General features: G+C 37.2%; 1 protein-coding gene across 2 annotated transcripts in view; it reads right to left on the bottom strand.

The window, feature by feature from the left end:
- Nucleotides 1–25,958, bottom strand: part of CEP135 (centrosomal protein 135) — an 82,124-nt gene that overhangs the window by 44,050 nt on the left and 12,116 nt on the right. For both annotated transcript variants that reach the window (XM_047719359.1, XM_047719360.1), the window contains exons 7-13: nucleotides 21,617–21,745; nucleotides 19,988–20,203; nucleotides 16,412–16,477; nucleotides 13,557–13,695; nucleotides 8,967–9,190; nucleotides 4,204–4,356; nucleotides 3,151–3,303 (exon numbers count right to left, since the gene is read on the bottom strand). In XM_047719359.1, coding sequence (XP_047575315.1) covers nucleotides 3,151–3,303; nucleotides 4,204–4,356; nucleotides 8,967–9,190; nucleotides 13,557–13,695; nucleotides 16,412–16,477; nucleotides 19,988–20,203; nucleotides 21,617–21,745 — 1,080 coding nt within the window. The remainder of the gene's footprint in view (nucleotides 1–3,150; nucleotides 3,304–4,203; nucleotides 4,357–8,966; nucleotides 9,191–13,556; nucleotides 13,696–16,411; nucleotides 16,478–19,987; nucleotides 20,204–21,616; nucleotides 21,746–25,958) is intronic.

Below are 25,958 nucleotides of genomic sequence, written 5' to 3'. Positions count from 1 at the left end.
TAAAGCCTAGTAGAAAAGACAAACCTTAAACCATACTATACTATAATATATACCATGAATATTCTGCTAGGAAAATGAACTTTATGGCAATATACTGGAAGGGAATCTAGAGTCTTGGGTTCATTTCCTGTGTGAGGAAACGATGTCTAACCTGACTCTAAAGGATGAATAGGAATTAACCAGGTAAAAGTACTGTAAGGGGTGAAAGACTTTTCAATAGCCTATGCAGAAAATTGGGGCAAGAAAAAGTCCATTAAGCTTGGAGTTGAGAAAATGAGATGTGGGAAATGGGGGAGATGAGTTTGGGGAAAAGAAGCTAGACCCTAAAGCAGGCAAAAGCCAATCACTGAAGTCTTTGAAAACAGTTCATAGATTTTATTTTTAAAAAGATTTATTTATTTGTCAGAGAGAGAGCACATGCTCACGCACAAGCAGGGGGAAGGGCAGGCAGGGGGAGAAGCAGACTCCTCACTGAGCAGGGAGCCTGATGTGGGACTTGATCCCAAGACTCTGGGATCATGACCTGAGCCAAGGCAGAAGCTTAACCGACAGAGCCACCCATTTATCTCCAGTTCAGATTTTAAATCTAATCAGATTTATATCTCTGAAAGATGACTCTGTCTTCAGGGTAAAATACATATTTAAGAGGCTGCTGATATACTAAGGCAGTTGGGAGAGAATAATGGCCAGAATGGGATGGCAGCAGGGGAACAGAAAGAAGTACACAAATTCTAAAGAAAACTACTGTGAGCTCAGGAGCCAGACTCCATCTGACTTCACAGTTAGGTGATCTTGGGCAGATTACTAAACTCTGTAACTTAGAGACCACATCTGTAAGCATTAGCTATTTGAAAAGGCAATTGTGAAGATTTACTGAGGTAGCCATGTAAAAAGCACTTAGAACAGAGCCTCCCGAATGAAAAGAGCTTAATAAGTGTTAAATATTATTTAAGAGGTAGCACACATGGGACTTGTTGATTAGTTGAGAGAAAAGAGCTTTACAGGAGAGTGGAGTCAGTGATGATGGCTGGTTTGACAACTGGGTAGATAGATGAATAACAGGAAATTACTTAAGGGTTGAGAGGATTAATTTAGTTTTTAAAGTCAAAGACCTACTGTTAACTCATAAATCTTGCCTTCTACATTCTAGAAAGATTCTGGTAATATGAATACCACTTTTTCTGAGCTTTCACTACTACTGCATTTTAAAATCCCGTTTCTACATTCCTTGGTCTTTTTAACAAATATGGAAAGGAATAAATCAGCGGCTTGTGCTAAAAGCTGCCATATTGCACAGAAATTTTCCATTTGGTAATTTTAACACTTATTTTTAGGAGAAAGTACATTCTGGCCGGCAGTTTTCCAAAAGATCCCAATTAAAAATATTCTGTTGGGGTAAAATTTTAACTGAAAATGTAAGATATAAAGACTACCCTTATAATGCTTATATGTTCTTATTCCTAACTTGAGCTCCAAATTTCTATGCATTAATTCAATAATACTCATTGGAAGTAAACTATGGAATCCATAATAGTAACAATAATAGCTAACGCTGAGCTCTTATAATGTTCCAAGTACTATTAAGCGCTTTATGTGCATTCCCACATTTTTTTGGAGATGACAAAAGAAAATTTAAGATACTGCCCCTAAATAGGTCACCAAAAGCACAAGCAGCAAAAGAAAAAAAATACAGAAATTGGACTTTATCAAAATTAAAAACTCTTGTGCTTTAAAGGATACCATTAAGGAAATGAAAAGAGAACTCAGAGAATGGGGAAAGTATTTGTAAATCATGTATCTGATAAGGAGCTTGTATCAGGAATATATAAAACATTCTTACAGCTCAGTAACAATGAGGCAATAACCCAATGTAAACATGAGCAAAGGATGTGAATAGACATTTCTCCAAAGACATACAAATGGCCAAAGAAGCACATGAAAAGATGCCTGATGCCATTAGCCATCAAGGAAATGCAAATCAAGACCACAGTGGGTACTACTTTATACCCACCAGCATGATGGTAATAAAGAAGACAGATAGTAACTGTTGGTGAGGATGTGGAGAAATTAGAACACTTATACACTGCTGGTGAGAATATAAATGGTACAGGTGATTTAGAAACAGCCTCGCAGTTGCTCAAATGCTTTGGTTATCATACGAACCTAGGTATATACCCAAGATAAATGAAAACCTACATCAACAAAAAGTTATACATGAATGTTCACAGCATCATTTTTCATAATAATCAAAGTAAAAACCACATAAATGAAAATGAAAATTTCCTGTCTATCCATACAGTGGAATGTTATTCTATAATAAAAAGGGATAAAGTATTGATACATACTACATGGATGAACTTGAAAACATTATGCAAAGTGAGAGAAGCCAGAGGTAAAAAACTGCATACTAAGCGATTCAATTATATGAAATGTTCCGAGTAGGCAAATCTGTAGAGACAGAAAGTCGCTCTGTGGTTGCCTAGGCCCGAGGAGGCCAAGGTAAAATGGAGAACCACTGCTAACAGGTTTTCAGGGTTTCTTTTCGAGGTCATAAAAATGCTCTAAAATTGATTGTGGTGACAGGGTAAACAAGTCTGCGAATATATTAAAAACCACTGAACTGTACACTTTAAATGGGTGAATTGAATGGTATGTGAACAAATTAGTCAAGTTGTTTTACATTAAAAAAAAAAAAAAGATAATGTTCCTCCACATGAGGAAGGAATTTCCTATTGTGAGATCAGAGGTCAGTAATTTTCTCTAAAGAACCAGATAATAAGTAGTTTAGGGTTTGTCGGCCAGTTTCTGCTGCAAATACTCAATTCTGCCACTGCAGCATGACAGAAGCCACAGATGAGCACAAATGAGTACGGTATTCCAGTAATGACCAACGATGTAATTTGAATTTCATAGTTTTCATATGTCATGAAATATTCTTCTTTCCATATTTTTTCAATGAGTTAAAAATGCAAAAACCATTTTTAGCACATGGTCATGCAAAAACAATGGTCTGGATTTGGTTCATGTTTCATTGTTAGCCCACCCCTTGATCTAACTGTACATTCTAAACAGTCACTTCACAGGAAAACATAAAGACCTCCCTTTTCCCTATAAATGACCTTTCAAAAATAAGTTGATCTTATTACTTACTTTTAACTTTTCTTTTAAAGCTTCTTTTTCTGACATAATCCTTCTTAAGTCAGATAATGCAACTTCTTTTTCTTTTTCCATAAGACTTACGATATTATGGGAGATTGTGGTTTGGGTGGACTCTTGTCTTAGTGCATGTAACTGTTCCTGAGCCTTAAAGAATTAAAATATATAAATAAAAAACACTTTGGATATGCTCCAAAGATGAAAAAATGGCAAGCTATACACATACTACCTTTGCTCTCTTCTCAAAACTCAACAAAATGAATAAAATGATTAAAATAACAACAACAACAACATCCCAAAAGACAAAGATACTGAGGGGAAATGGCAGCTACAAAATTTTGGAAACCAGACAACAGATGGACAATTAGTGACTAAGCAGACCCAAGAAAGCTGAAATCCAAGCCAATAATGGGGAAAGCCCAGAAATGAATCAATTTGCAGATGCAGATTTCAAATAGTCCCAAAAGTAAAAACAGCTTTTTCAACTTGACCTTTTAACTTACATGGTCTTCTCCCTCCCTCAAAGTAGCACTAGAACTTCATGGGAAATTGGTATGAAACAAATTTAGATACTTTGCTCTGCTCATATACACCTTGCTCTCTGACAACTGAGGCTTCGTAACTGCACCAAGCTGTATCAATTCTCTCTTCCTTAAGTTTTTTGAAACTATAGGCTAAGTCTTTAATATCTAATATATCCAAATTGTGGGTGCTACCCACTGTTTGATAGATTCCTAATATATCTGAATCCAAAGGATAAACTTAGCTCAGAGTCAGGCTAGGACCTGTTCCAGGTAGCTTTAGAAGTAGGAGATTATCTCTAACAGATTTAACACACAGATAGACTAGAAGAGAGGAAGAATAAATACAGAAAAAATAACAGAAATCTCTGCTTTGGGAACAGGACCATAGAAACTACTACCGTACTTAGTTCTAATTATGAAGGAATATAACAAGGTCCATATATAACAGTAATTTAAAAGATTTATACTGGTTCCCTTATAGTTACTTATTCTATATAATCTGTTGGCTTAACTAATTTCTTACTTCATTATATAAGACACTTAGTTTATCTCTTTCTGCTGTCAATAATTTAACATTGGACTGTATATCCTCCATATGTTTTTCAAATCTTTCCAGCATACGCTGAAGTTCATCTCTTTCTCTTGTGATTAGATGAATTTCTGAGTTGTAATCACCCTGAAACAGAATTTAAAAACAAGTTATCATTTGTTATAATTATCACCATATGGTTGTTTCAGGATGTTGCTAATGACAGTGACTGAATAATGTTAACAGACATACAAAACACAATTTTTTATCCATAATGAGGGCAGCAGAATAGAGTGCAGGCAGGATTGGGGCAAATGTCTGGTCTTCAAATGCCCAAGAAGGGACTCTCTACCCTCCTCCCCCCGCTGCCAATGATACCACTTGATCAGATCCTGTCAGACACTTCCAACTGTCCTTTCCCTGGAGTTGTTTATAATGCTGGTAACTGAAGTGTAATCCCCAGAGCAGAAGCATCAGCAGCATGTAGGAACTTGTTACACATGCAAGTTGGTGGGCCCACCCCAGACATACTAAATCGGAAACTGTGGGCATAGGGCCAGTAAGCACGGTTTATCAAGCCCTCCAGGGCTTGAAGTCTATTTTTACAATGAGTTAAATATAAATATTTCTACGAGGCAGTATTCACTAAGGATGCTCACCAAGTAAGCAAATACTTCCAACATTTCTAAGACAGGATGATGCCCCTTATTTTAGTCCAATTCAAAAGACCCACTATTTTCACAACTATGTGGAAAATAAAGGTGATAAATGTAGACTTGGGATTTAAGGTATCCTTTTTTTTTTTTTTTTCCCCTAAGAGAGCAAGTAAGCCAGAGAGCAGGGGAGTGGGAGAATCTTAAGCAGGTTCCACGCCCAGCATGAGCTTGATGCAGGGCTTGATCTCACAACCCTGAGGGGATACAAGTTATCTTAATATTAAAGTACTAAATGCAGAAGCCCCAGGAAGAGATAATATGGCACACTGGAAAGCATCCTGATATATGTTATTCACTACCTACTGTGCACATAACCATGTCTAATATAGACTTGGTATCTGTGAGGTACCCCTAACCTGCCACTTGGAAGTAAGTTATCTTCTTGGTTAAACAAGCAAAATCAAAGCATAATGGATGAGATCAGTTATCTGGACACCTTAAAGGATATTTTACAGGACAAAAGCAGATTAGAGTTTGAGGACTTAATTAAGGCTTAGATAACTATAAAAGAAAATCTATAACTTAACTATATCTACATAAAAATATCTTACAAAAAGGAGGTGGTTTGCATAGATTTTAGAAAAGAATTATTCAGTGAAAAAAGACTTAACAGTCCTGCAGATGTGGTTATTGAGCACTGGGACAAAGCAGTGCTGAGTCCTGTACTGTCCCACCGCACTGGGGTCACAGATGGGGCCATGGCTGGCAAAATTTAGCAGGTGAGGGCAAAAACCCAGAAGTAGTGAGGGGCTCCCGAGCTCTGGGCTTGGCAAAAGTGTCAATGCTGGGGCGCCTGGGTAGCTCAGTGGGTTAAAGCCTCTGCCTTTGGCTCAGGTCATGATCCCAGGGTCCTGGGATCGAGCCCCACGTCGGGCTCTCTGCTAAGCAGGGAGACTGCTTCCCTTCCTCTCTGTCTGCCTGCCTCTCTGCCTAATTGTGATCTCTGTCTGTCAAATAAATAAATAAAATCTTAAAAAAAAAAAAAAAAGTGTCACTGCTCATCCAGCTTCTTGCCCAGAGCTAAGCTGAGGACCTGGGGTGGGGTGGGAGCTGGGGGTCTGGTTATAAATAAGGTTGGGATGGAAAAAAAAAAAAAAAAAAAGATCCGACAGTCTATTTTCATTACTGTCTAGGTCTCAGGTTAAGACTAGTCTTCTGACTCTTCAATCAAATTTAGATCTCCCTCTTTGTATTCTTAGAGCATTCTGAAACCTTGTATCTTTTTTTCCACTAACACTATAAGTGAGCTTATAAAGTTATTAACATAGTTAATTGTTTAATATACATCTTTACCACTAAAATGTAAGTTCAATAAGAGACACGCTAGGTATATTGTCTGACCACGCCTTCAGTGCCTAGCATGGTACCTAAAACAAATGAATTCTCCAACAATACTGACTGGTCTTCTTAAGTAGGAACTCTAGATCTTTTCTAAATATATCTTGCATAGACATAAATATGTAGATATTTATATTTGTGTTCATATGTAATTGTTAAGAATTCCCTTTTACCATTCCATTGTTACACACACACAGGCTCATGCACATACCTGCATGATACTAAAGGCTACTAGTACAGAAACTATGTCTTCTTTATGTCACACCCAGTGCCTCATTCAGAGCAGGCACTCAGTAAGCATGTTGAATTGAATGTAACTTTCTACCTAGACGTGATGTGCTTTGAACCAACAAACAACAAGGGAATGAAATATTTACTAGGAACCAGGTATGATGCTGGGCCCTTATTATCTCATATAACCCTTGGAAACAGGGGTTTCATGAAGTGAGGTAACTTGTCCAAGGTCATAAGGGCAGTTTGTGTCTCCAACTCCAAAGGCCTTTCTACTCCACTATACTTGAAACTCACAATTGGAACCGTAGTGAATACAAGCACAAGGAGAAAGGAGGCAGTGCTCACCCGACACAGACTGTAGAGAATCAATGGGTGTATTTTCGACAAAGATCATTGATACTAAAAATACCAATATTTTTTTCTGAGTTACTGCAATCCTAAGAAACTGTGCCTAAGTTTGCCATAAAGCAGGATTTGAAAACTCACAGTGTGTACCAAATCCAGTTTTAGAAGACTTTGTTGTTTGCTATGTAGCTTCTAAACATGTTTGAAATACCCAAGTTTAGAGGCAGGTGCACTCTAGTGCCCAGAATTCCACCCATTTTACACTCCACCCATTCCACTCACGTACACACCTTCGCTGCCGTTCTCGCAACTTACTGGAACTCTAAAGCGCTCTGAACACTCCACCTTTCTAAACTTTAGAAAAGATTAAACTAATCAACCATTGTATGGAAGATTCTCCTCTGCAATGAAGGTGATCAATTCAGTGATTCATTTTTTCTGAGTCCTAAGTATATATGGGGCTTAAAAACAACTCAGTAACACATAAATTAACTTATACAGCATTGCCTCACCAATTCATTCTGCTTATAACAGATAACACAGCGTCGTGTTTTTACTAACACCTGTAAGTCAAATTCAGCCACTAGCCAATGACGTTAAAAAACAGTCCAATCAGAAAACAACCCCACACCATTTGACAATGGGCACAGGATCTTCAGGAAAAAGATGATGAAACTGGTCAAATCAGCCAAGTCTGAATTATTTTTAACCTATTATCTTCACGTCTATGTCAGTGACTTGATATTTTTAAACATTTGAAATTAAATGTTTTGAGTTGTTTTTTTTTAAAGATTTTATTTATTTATTTGACAGAGAGAGATCACAAGTAGACGGAGAGGCAGGCAGAGAGAGAGGAGGAAGCAGGCTCCCTGCTGAGCAGAGAGCCTGATGCGGGACTTGATCCCAGGACCCTGAGATCATGACCTGAGCCGAAGGCAGCAGCTTAACCCACTGAGCCACCCAGGCGCCCAAATGTTTTGAGTTTTAATTTTACTTCCAACTTCCCCTCATTTTATCTAGTGTGTAGATAATGTTAGAGTCATAAGCCTCCAGGACTCCTATTGTTCTGAAGCTTAAAAAAGAAAAAAAAAAAAAAAACAAGAAAAACCTGAATGAAGAGTTCAAATGATATTCCTAAAACATTGAAAATAATGAAGACCTAAAATAGATACATGATTTTAATTGCTCATGAAATATGGTTACCTTTACCTAATATACATCTTTAGACTACCAACTTACAAATGTGCTGGGCCTGCCCTGCACTCACTTCCACACTCTACCTGCTCCTGTTGCTTGGTTAACATGGATAATGTCTGGTGTGCACAATGTGACCCGCCTTTCTGACTGGTCCAAGGCTGGGCATAGCAAGAAGCCATGTTGTCTGCCATGTGGATAAAGCCACTCTGCTTTGAGAGAGAAAAGGCAGCTGATACCAAGAGTAAAGGATAGAAAGAAAGGAAACGTCCAGTAGCATGAATTAGTAGTTCCAGTTTCTGGAAGCCCAGATGTCCCTCCACTTACCCTACACACATAATGAGCTATTCATCTTTCCTTAATTTCCAAAACTCAGTACGTTATGCTTTGTTCTTAAGTAGTTTTCCTAATAAATGCAATGTCTCTACAGTATAGGTCATGTAAAAAAGCAAAAATCAAAATTAAGAAAAACCTTTCTTTTTTGAGGTTGTGACTGAGTGCACATGCCTGCATATGTGAGCGAGGGGGAGGGGCCAAGGGAGAAAGAGGAAGAATCTTAAGCGGGCCCCAAGCCCAGTGAGGAGCCGGACTCTTGGTTTAATCTCATGACCCTGAGATCATGATGTGAACCTTTCGAAATCAAGTCTGACGATGGCTGAGCCACCCAGGTACACCACCCCTCTGCTTTTAAGTAGGCTCCACATCCAGCACAGAGCCCAACGCAGGGCTTGAACTCATGACTCTGAAATCAAGACCTGAGCTGAGATCAAGACTCAGATGTTTAAATGAATGAGCCACCCAGGGGCCCCAAGAAAAACTTTTAAAAAACAAATATGAATAAAGTTATATTTAATATAATCATCACACCAGAAAAGTTTGTTCATAAAGATACACTCTTGATTATCAATCATCCTTAAAAAGAGATATTACCTTTTCTAGTGTTTTAAATATTGGAATTTTTTCTCGTGTAGAGTAATTTATAGAGCAAGATCTTCGCTGTATTATATGTTGGAGTTTTTCTAGCTCTTTCTTATAATAGTCTCGTTCTTCTTCTATACCTTTCAGAAATGTATCTAAACGAGAGGGTGACTTGTCTCGACGTTTTATTCCATGTTCTAGCCTCATCCTTTCAAGTTCCAGAGTAAGTTCTCTTTCTGTAAATTAATTAAATATTAAAAGTATTGCATATAAATTATACAATTAGCCAAACTAAGTTTTAGGATACAAGCTACTAAAAATCATTAACTTCTGTATATCATCTATCACTGGCTGGTATCAAAGAGATAAATATTGAGAAAAATGAGGAAAAAGAGCACAAATTACATTGAAAGTTTAAATAAAATCTAGTGTTCAAAGTCCTCCTACTTTTGTCCCGTCACAAGGATGGTACCATTTAGTACTATAAAATGAATAAACTATCACATGGTACTTACTTTCTGGTCACCTGAAAATGCATTAAAAGAAAATTTATCTATAAGCAATTAATCATAATATGCATGACTTTTAACATTAAGCTTGAATTTAATACAGTTTTACACAAAGAGATCAAAACAACTCATCTTTCTCCAAATAAGTACAACTATTAACTTTTACAACAAAATTTACCTTTTCTTGAGTCAAAGCAGCCTAATACTGGTAATTTCACATAGTTCAATCTAATTTATCTCTGAGGCATGAAGTGATTTTCAAGACATAATCTGATTCACTATCATCTCTTCTTTCATTCATTTGATAGGTATTTATGGAGGATTTACTCTATGCCTAGCACTAGCTAAGAATACAAGTATGAAAAATATAGCTAAGGTCAAACAATTATTCTAACCGTGTAGAAGGATAAAATCTACAAAAGAATAAATAGCATATAATGCAATCTGGAGGATGAACTGACAAATTCATCCCAAGGAGTGACCAGAGAGAGCTAAGAAGAAAGACGAGTGGGAAGGAATGGACTATTGGGGTAAATGCTAAGAAGTCAAATGAATGAATGAATGGAAAGTATCCACCACATTGAGCATAATGGGGATGAGGGAAGCCCTTCCAAGAGCAGCTCAGGTGGGGATGGAGGCCAGCTGGAGTGGACTGAGGAGGTAAAGGTACTAGTGATCAAGCAGAAACAGCAAGGGTAGATGACCTTTCAAGCTGTTAAAACGGTGGAAAAGAGAAAAGGGTAGCTGGAGGGGAATGGGTCAAAGTTTTTGTTATAGAATGGGAAAAGAGTAAGTATGGTTTGTTGTTGTGCTGTTTAAATCTCAGATAGCAAACAGTGTGATATTAGTTTCAGCTATACGATACAGTGATTCAACACTTTCATACACTACCCAGCGCTCATCACAAGTGCACTCCTTAATTCCCATCACCCATTTCACCCATCCCCCCCAACCTACCTCCCCTCTGGTAACCATCGCTTTGTTCTCTAGAGTTAAGAGTCCATTTCTTTTTCCTCAACCCCCCCTTTTTTTTTTTAAAGATTTTATTTTTAAGTAATCTCTACAACCAATACGGGGCTCAAACTCACAACTCCGAGATCAAGAGCTGCATGCTCTTCCAACTGAGCCAGCCACATGCCCCAAGAGTTTATTTCTTTGTTTGCCTCTCTTTTTTTTCTCTTTGCTCATTTGTTTTCTTAAATTCCACATAAGAGCATGGTGTCTGGGTGGCTCATTTGGTTGGGTGTCTGCCTTTGGCTCAGGTCATGATCCCAAAGTCCTAGGACTGGGTCCTGGATTGGTCTCCTGACTCAACAGGGAGTCTACTTCTCCCTCTTCCTTCTACTCCTCCCTCCTGCTCATGCTCTCTCTCTCAAGTAAATAAAATCTTTACAAGAAAATCCCACATGAGTGAAATCATATCATATTTGTCTTTTTCTGACTTATTTCACTTAGCTTAATACTCAATTTCACTTAGCTTAATACTTAACAGCTCCATCCATGTTGCTATAAATGGCAAGATTTCATTTTTTTTTTAATGGCTAATATTCCATTGTATACATATACACCACATTTTTTTTTAAGATTTCATTTATTTATTTGTCAGAGAGAGAGAGAGCTCACAAGCATGGGAAGCAGCAGGCAGAGGGAGAAGCAGGCTCCCCACTGAGCAAGGAACCTGATGTGGGACTCGATCCCAGGACCCTGGGATCGTGACCTGAGCTGAAGGCAGGCATTTAACTGACTGAGCCACCCAGGCGTCCCACCACATCTTCCTTATCCACTCTTTAATTGATAGACACTCGGTTGTTTCCATAATTTGGCTATTGTAGCTAATGCTGCTTTAACATCAAGATGCATGTATACCTTTGAATTAGTATTTTTGTGTTCTCTGGGTAAATACCTACTAGTGTGATTGATGGATTATAGGGTAGTTCTATTTTTACATTTTTGAGGAAGCTCCATACTGTTTTCCCCAGTGGATGCATCAGTTTGCATTCCCATCAACAGTACAAGAGTGTTCCCCTTTCTCTGCACCCTTGCCAACACCTTTTGTTTCTTGTGTTGTTGATTTTAGCCACTCTGACAGGTGTGAGGTGATATCTCACTGTAGTTTTGATTTGCATTTTCCTGATGGTAATTGATGATGAGCAGCTTTTCATGTCTCTATTGGCCACCTGTATGTCTATTCAGGTCTTCTACCCATTTTTTTTTTACTGGATTATTTGTTTTTCCAGTGCTGAGTTTTATAAGTTCTTTATATATTTTGGATACTAATCCTTTATCAGGTATGTCATTCGCAAATATCTTCTCCCTTTCTGTAGGCTGCCTTTTAGTTTTGTTGATTGTTTTCTTTGCTGTGTAAAAGCTTTTTATTTTGATGTAGTCCCAATAGTTTATTTTTACTTTTGTTTCCCTTGCCTCAGGAGACATATTAGGGTAAGTATGTTTAAATGCCAATGGACAAAAACAGTACAGACTTAAGTTATAGAAAAGGGAGAATATGCAATGTTTTAAAACTAGGATAGGATCCAGAGAACAGATGGAGGCAGTGGCCTTTCCTAAGATGGACACACTTCCATAGTAACAGGAGGGAGATAAAAATGCACAGTTTAAGATCTTGGGATAGGAAACTGACAGAAGGCCTCCCTGAAGGCTTCTATTCTCTTAGGGAACCTGAAAATCGCCCACTCAGAATGGGAGGTGGAATGAGAGTCATAGCCTTATTGAGAATGGAAAACATTTGGAATGTTCCCAGCAAAGAGTAGGAGATCAAGTGATAAGAAATATAGAGTAAGATTTCCATACATCATTGAGAGTGCTCCTGAAGTTCAGGACCATCTAATTTACTGATATGTCTGGTGCACATGCAAGCAGTACTTAGTTGCTCATGTGCACGTGTGTAGAAGGTAAATATTTTGGTTGACCTGTGGTTGGATTTTTGGCACCCTACTGCAATTGCACCACAGAAAAACAGGGAGTTTCAGATATGAAAGATCACACTGAAATGATCGGCCATAGCTAGGTATGAAAGAAACTATATTGCAAACTCTTATACACAGGTCTAAGCACTAATGTATTAACCCATTTAATCCTCAGAATAATCCTTTGGGTAGGTGCCATCATTAACTCCATAGACAGGGAAACTAAAGCATAGAGAGATTAAGTAATGTGCTCAAGTCATTAAGGCAGTAAGTGGAGAAGGGATCAAACAGATTATCCACACAGATGCTGAAGAGCCTAGGATATTGCCTCTTTTTAACATAGAACACTGGCTTTCTTTTACTTCTGAAGACACATGGGAATTTGACAGCACCAGGCTTCTGCTCTTGCTGTTCCCTTTGCCTGGAAAAAAACGGTCCCAAATCTTCATTTGGCTGGTGTCTTGTCTCTGAGATCTTGGATCAATCTCTAGCACATCTCCCCCTAGTTTTAATACCTTTTATCATCTAAAATTGGGCTTTTTCATTTATGTGCTACTAGTTTGTCTAGCTAGAACAAAGGCTCCACAAGAGCAGGGACTTTGTGTATTTTGTTTACCATCATATACCTTAGTACCCAAAACAGAGCCTGGCACACAACAGGCTCATACACATTTGTCGAATGAATGGATGAATTCTTACATGTTTCTTAAACTAACTCATTTAGGGCTGGTACCTAGCAGAAAGTTGCCCTACCGGGAGAAAGAGATAAAAAGAGAGAAAGAGAGAAAGAACACATGGGAATGTGTTAATTTCAATTGATACAAGTGCATCTCCTTATAAAGATTCTGCATTTCAAATTTTCACTATTTCAGAAGATTTCCTTAGTCTTAATTAATTCTATTATCTGCACTGAAAAAGAATATACTTCTTTTGGAAAATATTCAAACATTCCCTGTACCAACTAGTCAAAATATAAAAGAATCCTGTAAGGTTGCTGAAGGAGATTTTCCACTCTATCTACAGCATCCAGTATGGTTTCTGATATGTAATGAGCACTCTACAAATATTTATTGAATTTAAGAATGAATGAAAGGTAATCTACTAAGAAAAATAATATGTCAGGAGGGAATAACAATCACTTTTTAAGTTATCGACATTTTATATTTTACCTGTAACTGCAAAACTTTCCATTTTTTTGTTAAGTCTTTGCTTTTCTTGTTCAAGCTGATGAACAACAGTTTCCAGATCTGATTTTATAAGTAGTTCATCACTCAGTCTCTCCTTTTCTTTATGGCATAAATTTAATTCCTGTAAATTTTAATACTATCGTTAAGATTTCTAGTAACTTGAAAAAATATTATAGAACTTAAAATTGATATTTTGGTAAGTACATTTAATTAAGGGTAAGTCATATACATACAGACACACACTTAGTTAGTCAAATACACGGGCTCAACTAAAGCTAATTATCAACTGTGGCTAAAAGGACCACAAAACCCAAATATCAACAGGGCTCCTTTCTGAGCAGTAGAATTATTAGATTTTATTTTTTCTTAATTTGCTTAGCATATTGTCTACCTTTTAAAATAAATATGTACTTTTGCAATAAAAAAGTTTTTTTTTTAAAGATTTATTTATTTATTTATTTGACAGAGATCACAAGTAGGCAGAGAGAGAGGAGGAAGCAGGCTCCCTGCTGAGCAGAGAGCCCGATTCGGGGCTCGATCCTAAGACCCTGGGATCATGACCTGAGCCGAAGGCAGAGGCTTTAACCCACTGAGCCACCCAGGCGCCCCTGCAATAAAAAAGTTTTAAAGCCTTTTTATTTTTAAAATAAGGCAGAAGTAGACACAGTGCTCTAAGACTATCATAGGTATCACTGGTATTGTCTCAGGCTCATCTACACAACAAGAGCAGTACCTGGTTTCCTGGGGCGCCTGGGTGGCTCAGTGGGTTAAGCCTCTGCCTTCAGCTCAGGTCATGGTCTCAGGGTCCTGGGATCGAAACCCACATCGGGCTCTCTGCTCAGCAGGGAGCCTGCTTCCCCCTCTCTCTCTGCCTCTCTCTCTGCCTACTTGTGATCTCTCTCTCTCGGTCAAATTAATAAATAAAATCTTAGGGGAAAAAAAAAAGCAGTACCTGGACACCGAGGATTCATGGGTGAGGATGAAACTAAGGCTGTGAAGCACTGCACACAGTGTCTAGAACATGGCAAGTGCTTAATAAATGTTAGCTACTAACATCATTAGTATTTATCTTAAAAATACTAATATAGCACTAACTGGAAAAAACAAGAAAGGTCAGAAAGTAGCTATAGCATCTTTGTCAGCCAGTACTACTGAGACTTGGTCAGAGTCCGAGACAAGCATTACGAATTACACTTGAGGGTTTATAGCGTACAAACAATAGCAGCAACCAAAAATCCCTGCCCTCACAGAGTTTACACTGTTAGTAAAAACACCATCAAAACATCTACTTTCTGTTTACTGACCTCAGGGAAGAATTTCACAGTATCTATGAGACTCAAGAGTAGAAAACATTAAAAAAAAAAACAAAAGAGTGGACAACATTTAGCAGTTTTAGTTAATTCAGTTATTCAATACTGACTTGAGTAGCTGCAAGTGAATAAAAAAAGAAGTCACTGTGATTCACAGTGAGCCTATAAAAGCAAGTGTTCAAGCACGTACAGTGTGGCAGCATATCACAATGGCTTCATTTTTAAAATTTGCCTTACGCTATCAGAACATTGCCGCTACACTATATAAGACTATATATAATGAGAAAACTTGAAAATTAGTATTAGTCTTATTTTCTAATCTTAAAAAAAACTCATCCAATTTAACAAACTACTAAAAAAAATCCCCAATCATCTTTTAGGTGACTACCCAGGAGTTTTCTTTTCTTTTTTTTTTTCACCCGGCAGTTTCTAACTGGAAGCAAGATATGCTGTCAGTTCTAGACTATAGAACTATATTCTACATCTGGGCTTATGCTGGGATGATTACTATTTTTCTTATTTGAAGACTACCAGAAGACGACAAATATTACCTAGAAAAATGATTTGTGCTACCAAACAAAGCTATTAAAAAGAGGACCGAGTGTTTTGTTTTTTGTTTTTTTTTTTTAATTTTATTTTTAAGTAATCTCTATACCTGACATGGAGTTTGAACTTACAACCCTGAGATCAAGAGTCACGCTCCAGGGGTACCTGGGTGGCTCAGTAAGTTAAATGTCCAACTCTTGACTTTGGCTTAGGTCATGATTTCAAGGTCGGGAGATTGAGCCCTGCAATGGGCTCCCGTGCTCAATACACAGTCTGCTTCTTATCCTTTCCGTCTACTTCTCTCCCAACTCACATACACACATGCGCTCTCTTTCTCTAAAATAAATAAACAAAAATCTTTAAAAAAATGAGTTGCCCACTTCGACTAAGCCAGCCAGGTGCCCCACACTGAGTGCTTTTAATAAAAGTCAACAACTTTAACAATTATCAATTTTTAGTTTTCATACTAGCAAACTGATAAGTCATGAAGTAATTAATATGAGATTAAAAAATTATAAAATCAGAAACAAAATTAAATACATCCATGGTGGAATATTACCAAGCCATAAAAAGTAAGTACTTGGATACATGCTATAATAAGCATGAAACTAGAAAATACTGTGTTAAATCAAAGAAGCCAGATAAAATGTCCACATTATATGATTCCATTGGTATAAACTGCCCAGAATATGCAAATGTATAGAAAGAGAAAGATTAGTAGTTGTCAGAGGCTGAGCTGAGGAAAATGGGGAGGGACTGCTAATGGGTATGACGTTTCTTTTTGGAGTGATGAAAATGTTTTATTACTTGATCGTCAGAATGGCTGCAACACCTCATGATTACACCAATACCAGTGAATTAAATGTTTAAGAGTGAATAGTATAATGTGTAAATTATATCTCAATTAAAAAATATATGTAAAATACAGCATGCAAATTTTCTTACCAAAATTTCTGGCAATTCAACATGACATCTACTTACCAGCTGAAGTTTTGCCATTGTTTCTTCAAGATCCCGCATTTCAGAAAGCTTTCTTTTAATCTCTTTCTAGGAATAAAAAAATTAGATACAGACCTAAAAGTCAAGAATATTTATCACTAAGTCACACTGCAAATAAGACCAAGTCATTTTCTTGAGTAGTCTTCCTTCTCAACAGTGAGATGGGAAGCTTTAGCTGTTTTAAGTCTCAATTTCAGTGAAGAGGAGACAAAGTCCAGGCTTCTCTTTAATTTCTTGGTATCCTGAATGCTTATGGGGAGATTTTTTTTTTTTTTTTAAGATTTTATTTATTTATTTGAGAGAGAGAGAGAATGAGAGAGAGCATAAGAGAAGAGAGGTCAGCGGTAGAAGCAGACTCCGCACTGAGCAGGGAGCCTGATGTGGGACTTGATCCCAGGACTCCAGAATCATGACCTGAGCTGAAGGCAGCCGCCCAACCAACTAAGCCACCCAGGCGCCCCTATGGCGAGATATCCTTAACATCTGAAACGAGAGGGCCCACTTAAAAAACCTACTTTGCCTATATACTTGTAGGACCTTCTTTGAACCTTGATTTTTTGGGTTTTTCTTATGGCACTGTTATTTCCTAACTTTCCTATCTTATTTTATTTCCCTCTACCTGCTACTACCAATGTGGAACCTCTATATAGCAAATGAGAGTGTTGAATGCCAATATTAGAATATTTTGACCCAATGTGAGCCAAACTGCCATTCTTGAACACTGCCAATGGGACCTGAGAAGGAATATTCAGTATGTTGTGTGCATGAGCAGAGAAAATGCAAAACAAAGTGGAAAAAGAGAGGAATGAGCTACAGGAATGTTCCAATGAAACTGGAGCCACAAAAAATTAAAATTGCTTTAATTATGCTCTTAATTTTATTTATTTTTTTTTTAAAGATTTTATTTATTTGACAGAGAGAGATCACAAGTGGGCAGAGAGGCAGGCAGAGAGAGAGAGAGAGAGAGAGGAGGAAGCAGGCTCCCTGCAGAGCAGAGAGCCCCACGCGGGACTCGATCCCAGGACCCCGAGATCATGACCCGAGCTGAAGGCAGAGGCCTAAGCACTGAGCCACCCAGGTGCCCCTTAATTTTATTTTTTTTAGTAGTCTCTACACCTAATGTGGGGCTTAAACTCATGACCCTGAGATCAAGAGTCACATGTACTTCCAACTAAGCTAGGCAAGGACCCCTATATTCTTCATTTGCAAGACTCTTTTGGCTACCCTGGCCTCTTGAGATTTTATAATTTTTTCCATTTCTATAAAAAATGCCATTGGGATTTGGATAGGGATTGTACTGAATCTGTAGATTGCTTTGAGTACCACAGACATCTGAACAATATTAAGTCCTCCAATCCAGGAACATAGGATGTCTTTCCATTTATTTCTGTCTTCTTCAGTTTTCTTCATTAATGTTTTATAGTTTTCAGCATATGGTCTTTCGCCTCCTTGGATAAGTTTATTCCTAAGTATTTTATTCTTTTTGATGCTATTGCAAATAGGATTTTCTTAATTTACTTTTGGATTTTAATTATTTGCATATGGAAACACACCTGCTTTTTTTGCATTGATTTTGCATTCTGCAACTCTGCTGAATTTATTAGTTCTGGTTTGTGAAATCCTTAGTGTCTTCTACATATAAGATCTTGTCATCTGGAACATAATTTTACTTCTTTCTTTCCAATTTGGATGCCTTTTATTTCTTTTTCTTGCCTAACTGCTTTGGCTAGGATTTCCGATATACACTAAACAGAACTGGTAAGAATGGGGATCCTTGCATTGCTGCTGATCCTAGAGGAAAAGCTTCAATCTTTCACCACTGAGTATAATATACTGTGGACTTTTCATATATGGCCTTCATTATGTTGAGGTATGTTACTTTTATTTCACTAATTAGTTGAAATGACATTGTACAAAACTGATTCAATGATATAGAGTCCTGATCCTCAGACTAAGTTATACCCATTCCTGGGATAACATAAATACTTCCAAAGTATTATGTAAAAACTGTGGTATACATGTAGTTTTCATGTATCCATATCTGGACACTCAATTCGGAAGTACATTCCTTTTTTAAGAATTACCTACCTGACAACCTGTGTGTGGTCTAAGTATCTCATGATCTTTCCTCTCTCACCTTCCCTCTCACAACTGTTTTCCCCCCACTTTTTAAAGCAAAGTCATGCATCTAATGTCATTCAAAATATGAAAAACTTTTGAAGCACCAAACAAAAAGATAATCAAAGTTTATGAAAGATATGTATTAAGATATGCATTAATAAGATGTATCTTATTAAGAGATATATTTCCAATAAAATTTCACTTTTCAATTCAGTAGGTATCAGCATTTGTGCTGTATTTGTCACTTTGATCCACCAATTACTAATAATTATATCACTATTCAGAGGAAAGTGTTAGCACTTTGAACCTTGTAGTCAAAGGACTTTTTTTTTTTTTAAAGATTTTTATTTATTTACTTGACAGAGAGAGATCACAAGTAGGCAGAGGCAAGCAGAGAGAGAGGAGGAAGCAGGCTCCCCACTGAGCAGGAAGCCCGATGCGGGGCTCAATCCCAGGACCCTGGGATCATGACCTGAGCCGAAGGCAGAGGCTTTAATCCACTGAGCCACCCAGGTGCCCTGTCAAAGGACATTTTTTAAAATAAAAAAATTTTAAATAAATAAATAATTTCAATTCATGTATTTTTTATTGCAGAGATGTTTGATAGAGTGATCATGAAAAGATATTGAAGTATAAATATATTAAAATAGGATAAAACTGTGGAGATTTCAAGAAGAGTCATTTAGCTATATTTAAAATAATGATGTGACAGTTTTAAGAGATCCGTATTTACAACAGACTGGAAATTTCATCTTTCATTTCTATATATATACTCATTATTATTTTTTAAAAGATTTTATTTATTTTTTTTGACCGAGTGAGAGAGGGAATACAAGCAGAGGGAGTGGGAGATGGAGAAGCGGGCTCCCCGCTGAGCACGGAGTCCCATGTGGGGCTTGATCCCAGGATCATGACCTGAGCAGAAGGCAGACACTTAACGACTAAGCCACCCTGGTGCCCCTACTCATTATTATTTTTAAAAGATTTTATTTTTAAGTAATCTCTACACCCAACTTGTGGCTCAAACTCACAATCCTGAGATCAAGAGTTGCATGCTCCTCCCACCACACCAGGCAGGTGTCCCCTTTCATATCTATTTTAAACTTAAAGATGAAAAATGTTAGCTACCAAAGTACAAACACTATTTCAGGAAATACTTTTAAAGAGATCATGAGCACAAAATGACACAGAGGACAAACTTCCAAAGCTTGTTCACAATGTAGAGATGAAAATCTTGAGGAAAAATAGGACAAAATCTATAGGAGAGCTATCCTAAGAAAAGGTGTGCTTTAGAAACATACCCAAGAGTGTAAACACCACTTTGGAAAACTTGAATTATGAAAAAAACAAACCAAAAGACCAAATCAGGTATCAAAGGGGGCTTACACTCACTATGTTCCAGGAGAATCAACAAATGTTCCCACAACCTAGACATACCTTTGCTTCTTCAAGTTCTTTATCAGCAGTCTCAAGCACTTCTTCTTTATGTCTTTCTAACTGCTGTGCTAACTGGTCTATTTCAGTTAATTCCTGGCAGAGTTTTTCATTTTTGTTACTTAAATTAACAACTTCAGTAGTCACTGTTTCCTTGGTTTCCATAAGCTCCTGTATATGCTTCTCCAGGTCTTTATTAGCTCGCTGAAGAAAGTCAACCTAAATTGAATTTGTAATTCATAGGTTTATGAATTTGAAAATTATCCTAAATACTGAACTTGCAAAAATATTTCAAAATGCTGTATTTTTTAAGATACTGAAAATTTAAACCACAGCTATTTTACATTTGCAATCCTACATTACTTTGATTCACAAAACTGATAGTGTGGGGTGTAATAAAAATATATAGCCATTGGCTTCCAATCTTTAAACAGGAAAGGAAAGGAAAAGCAAAATATTTGTGTGAACTTTTTCCCAACACAGAGTTCTAAAATTATGACAAGACTATCACTACAATGATACTACTACTCTAGACTGTGCTGTCCAATGTAGTAGTCACTAGCATCCACATGTGCACACTGTGGCTCCGCCCAACTGAGAAGTGCTATAAATGTAAGATAGACACAAGATTTCAAAGACGTGGTGCAAAAAAGAAAGAATGTAAAATATCTCAACATTCGTATTTTACAACATTAATTATACATTGAAATTATATTTTGGATATACTGAGGTAGATACATTATTAAAATTAATTTCATCTGTTTCTTTTTATTTTCTTAATCTGGCTACTAGAAAGTTTTACAGTTTTATGTTTTACAGTTTGATCTGAGATTCATTTTCTTTTCTTTTTTTTTTTAAGTGGGCTCCACAGAAGCTTGAACTCATGATCCTGAGATCGAGTCCTGAGCTGAGATCAAGAGTTGGTCAGATGCTTAACCAACTGAGTCACCCATGTGCCCCTAGAAAATTTTAAATTACATATGTGGCTCATATCATATTTGTACTGGACAGTACTGCTCTAGAGCTACTGCCGATATTCCTGACTTAGGTCTATTCTGGTTACAGCCCAGGCAGCAATGACGTGTAAATTTCTAAAGGTAACATAACATGCTTTATATAACTCTCCTGTTCTACTCTTAGGTCAAATGCATGGCAAGGGAATCTAAAGCATGTTTAGTTTTTTCTATTTCTTTTTATAAAAATATTCTTTTTTTACATTATAAAACAAACAAAATTTTAAAAAAATAATGAAAATCAAAAAGAGTATCTCATCACACAAAGATAAACTCTTAGTATACTTCGTTTATTCTCTTCCAGTGTTTTCTCTCTTCAAGTTTATATGTACATTTTTAAAAAGCAAACTGAACATCGCTGTGCCTACAGTTTATTCACTTCTCTTAAATATTTAACATTATGGTATATATTTTTCTGCCTCACTAAATATTCTCTTTTTTTTCATTAAGTATTCTTTAAAAACATGATTTTTCAATAGCTGCATCCTATTTCTGGACACTTCGGCTCTATCAAATTTTTCCTACTGCAAATAATACACTAGTCACATTTACAAACATGGACTGGTATAAACATTTCATGATTTTATATACTCAGTGAAATAATTATAAAAGTCATTACCTGAATATTTAAATGAGCAATAAGCTTTTCATTGGTCTTATTTCTAGACTCCAGAGAGAGAACATCAGGGGAGCGGCCACTGTCCAATGCAACTGATAGTCGTTCTATCTCTCGTTCTCTTAGTTCAATCTGAAGACATAAAGTCACGTTATTAATTTAAAAAATTTGCTTTGAACTGAAATAATTAACACTGTATAAACACTTATTTGGGTATACTTTCATTTTTCTTATGTTTCACAATGTGTATAAGAGATTAACATTCATATATGTACCCATGAATGTACCATATTATGAAATGTATATACACAAGCAAAAAATAAACACAGAAAATTTCAAAATGAAAATGTCAATAAAGATTTTTCTTTTCTTTTCTTTTCTTTTTTTTTTTAAAGATTTTATTTTTATTTATTTGACAGAGAGATCACAAGCAGGCAGAGAGGCAGGCAGAGAGAGAGGAGGAAGCAGGCTCCCCGCTGAGCAGAGAGCCCGATGCGGGGCTCGATCCCAGGACTCTGAGATCATGACCGAGCCGAAGGCAGTGGCTTAACCCACTGAGCCACCCAGGCGCCCCAAGATTTTTCTTTTTTTTTAAGAACTTTATTTATTTGACAGAGAGATAGAGCACAAGGAGGCAGAGCGGCAGGCAGAGGGAGAGGAAGAAGCAGGCTCTCCACTGAGCAGAGAGCCCGATGCAGGGCTTGATCCTAGGACCTGGGATCACGACCTGAGCTGAAGGCAGCCGCTTAACTGTCTGAGGCCCCAGGTGCCCCTCAACAAAGCTTTCATAAGTATTTCTATTGAACAAATTCTTCCCAATTAACTAATTTTTGTTCTTTTTTTCCTCCCTCCTCCACGATTAGGCAATGTTTATATAAAAAGAAACTGCTGGGCACTAGAACTGAGTCTGAGCTACTTCAGTGCCTGGCACTGAGTAAATACAGAATGAACAAATGGATGTAGGACACAAAGAATTGCTATAGAAACTCAGTATGGAAAAGGACAGGAAGTTGGGGTGAATTTAATTAATTATCTATTATTTAGAAAACAACACACATAAAATCACAGAGATCACTATCAACCATGATACTCACTCACATGCATGATTTTGGAAAAACCCAAACACTTTATAGCTTTGGGTTCTGGGGTTTTTGTTTTTTCAAAAAAATTGAAAATGAAAGCAAAGCATTCAACTCAACAATTATGGAGCACAATTCTTGGTATATGAAAAATAAAATATGATTTTTTACTTTCAGGAACATAGTTTTACAGGGAAAACTAGCAAGTAAGCCAGTAATTGCTATATAATATGTTGTTCAATGGTAGAATAAAGAGGTATACGGCAGTTAAGGGAATAAAATGATTTACTCTCCATGATATATTTATATGCCTATGGAAACTAGTGAAGCCTTTATCGAATAGATATGCCCTTCATATGCTATGAAGAGAAAAAAGGAGGAATGTTCCAGGCAGTGACACAGAAGCATAAAGCCACACGGTATGACCGAAGCAGCAGAGATGGCTCAGTAAGACTGGATTGTTATGTGCAAGGGAACTTATAGTTGGGTCTGAAGAATCAGGCAGGATTTAACTATGATAAGCTCTGAATACTTTGCTAAGGAGAAAGACTGCTCTGGACTAAAAGATGAATAAGAATAAAACTAGACAAACAAGACCTATTGGAGAAATGTATGAGAGATGAATAAGGCATAAACAGTGAGTAAGTTAGAGCAGAAAAAGAAAGTTTACAAAGAACTTAGAAGTGACAGAACTTGATGAGTGGTATGTGAAGGGAAGAGAATGAGATCTAGAAAGACTACAGAATGTTGGCTTGGGCAGATGGTGATGCTACCAACCAAAGTAGAGAATATAGGAGGAAAAACAGATTTGAGGTAGAAGATAACAAGTTCAGTACTAGGCATATGGTACAAAGAGCTTTTATCGGAGTAGGAATGCCCAGTATGAAATTGTACTTATGGGTCTGGAGTTCTGCAGAGATTTGAGCCAGAAATACTGAAAAGTTATAAACACTCAGGGAATATTTTAAACCAAGAGAGTAAATGAGGCCTTCTGAGAAAATGTACAGGGGAAGGAGAAAGGGTCAACGACAGGATCTTGAAAAACAGTAATATTTAAGGGAACAGGTAGAGGAAAAAAGCAAAGAAAAAATGATGAGATTTTTTTAAAAGGAAAAACTGAAAGAAAATGAAGTAATGAAAGTGTTTTAAAGAAAAATTACCAATAATGACAAATACTACAGAGGGGTCAAGAAATTAAAGACTAAAAGTATCCTTTTGGATCAAGCAATTAATGTCACTGGTGTCATTAACTAGACCAATTTCTGTAAAGGGAGACAGACGCCAGAAAGTGATAGGACGGCAGGAGGTGAAGAAGTGGAGACAGAAGAGTAGGACTCTTTAGAGAAGTCTGAGTGAGGGAGGAGAAGGCATCAGCAACAAGGAGAGGTAGTTAAAGGAGATCTTTTTAGATGTTAGTAATGACCACAATAGCACCTCTTTCTAGGATGGTTAGGGAGATTAAAAGCATTACTAGTTGTAAAGTGGCTCGAAGTGTTTTTTAAAGAAGGAAAAAATTAAAAAAAAAAAAAAAAGGGAAAGAATATTGACGAAAGCAAAAAGAAGGATGCCTGGGTGGCTCATTTGGTTGGGTGTCTGCTTTCTGCTCAGGTCATGATCCCAGGGTCATGGATCAAGCCCCATGTCTGGCTCTCTGCTTAGTGGGGAGCTTGCTTCTCCCTCTCCCTCTGCCACTCCCCCGCTTGTCCCCTTTCTCTCTGTTTAATAAATAAAAAAAACCTAGAAAAAAAAAAAGGAGCAGCGAGGAAATAGAGTGAAGAGCACAGGTGCAAAGACTAAGCCTTAAACAGGAAGAACGCCACACTGCCCATAAAGTCTGTAGAGCCTCCGTGTGAACATTGCTAATTTTAAACTTTTTTTTTAATATTTTTATTTATTTATTTGACAGATAGAGATCACAGGTAGGCAGAGAGGCAGGCAGAGAGAGAGAGAGAGAGAGAGAGGAGGAAGCAGGCTCCCTGCTGAGCAGAGAGCCGGATGCGGGGCTCGATCCCAGGACCCTGGGATCATGACCTGAGCGGAAGGCAGAGGCTTTAACCCACTGAGCCACCCAGGCGCCCCTGAACATTGCTAATTTTAAATGTAGAAACAAAGTTGAGACAAGGTGATATCTTGAGAGGGTATTTATTATAGGCTGGGGAAAGAGCTTGTGGAGAACAGCGAAATTTGGAATATAGATTGAGAAAAACAAAACAAACTTAAGTGAAAAAGAAAAAGACATGCAGCAGAGTGGATTCAACTAAGATTGATAACCATAATAAACTGATGGTTTCAATCAGAATGGTCAGGGAATTTTCTCCAAACACCTCAACTACCTCACAGAGATAGCAGAGACTGGTCACCTAATGTTCATAAAGTACTTGGAAAAAAATGTGATAAAACTGTGATTATAAATTGAAAAATATCAACAATATTCAACTTGTGAATATTTGATATTTTCAGTCTCCCTCTATACTGTTTAAGTTTTTTGGTTGACGTCTGGTTGACGTCTTTTCTACTGTAGCCCCCAGCTCCCATTCTTGTGCAGCTGACTTGTTTGTGCCTCAATCTTCTCCCATGCACCGTCAGGAGGCGGCAAACGTGATCACAATTCCTTTATACTGCATTTTTATCCAAATATCTTCTAAGTACTTTACGAACTTAACAGTAATACCAACATATAAGTTACATCTATATTTGCATGTGCAAATCACTCCAATAAAATGCAGTCATATGCAGAAAATGAAGAAACGTGTTACCCAATTTAAGCTTCAGTAAGCATATTAAGAAAGCAAGCCTGTAATTATACGAATCAGTATTTAGCCAAGTACCAACAGAAAGTATGAAAGAACAAAGCTTACTATGGTTACGATCTAATCCTGCATATATTAATTCCTCTGCTTCTTCAGAAAACTCTTTTACTAGTTCTTGTAGAGAAAACACACAACAAATACGGTGCCACAAAAGAGTAACTATCAAGAAGAGTTATATTCCAAATAACAAAATCTACAGTAATAGTAAAAAAAATTACTTATGATACCACTATAAAGCATAATACACTTCAATAAAATACCTCCCAAGATGGAAACACATAATATGATTACAGTATTTGGGGAGACAGATGATTCACCTAAGGAAACCCTAAAAAACTACTATTTGCCTCAATGCATAATGGACTGGACTGTTGCTTCTAAAGCTAGCTAAGCCATCCAGCTATTATCTCTATTAACAAACTGGTGGAAAAGATAAAAGCTGTGTAAAAATTCAGT

This window comes from Lutra lutra, chromosome 2 (genome assembly GCF_902655055.1).
Source record: "Lutra lutra chromosome 2, mLutLut1.2, whole genome shotgun sequence".
Lineage (NCBI taxonomy): Eukaryota > Metazoa > Chordata > Mammalia > Carnivora > Mustelidae > Lutra > Lutra lutra.
Note: the sequence above shows the minus strand (reverse complement) of the source record. Positions and strands in the feature narration are given on the sequence as shown.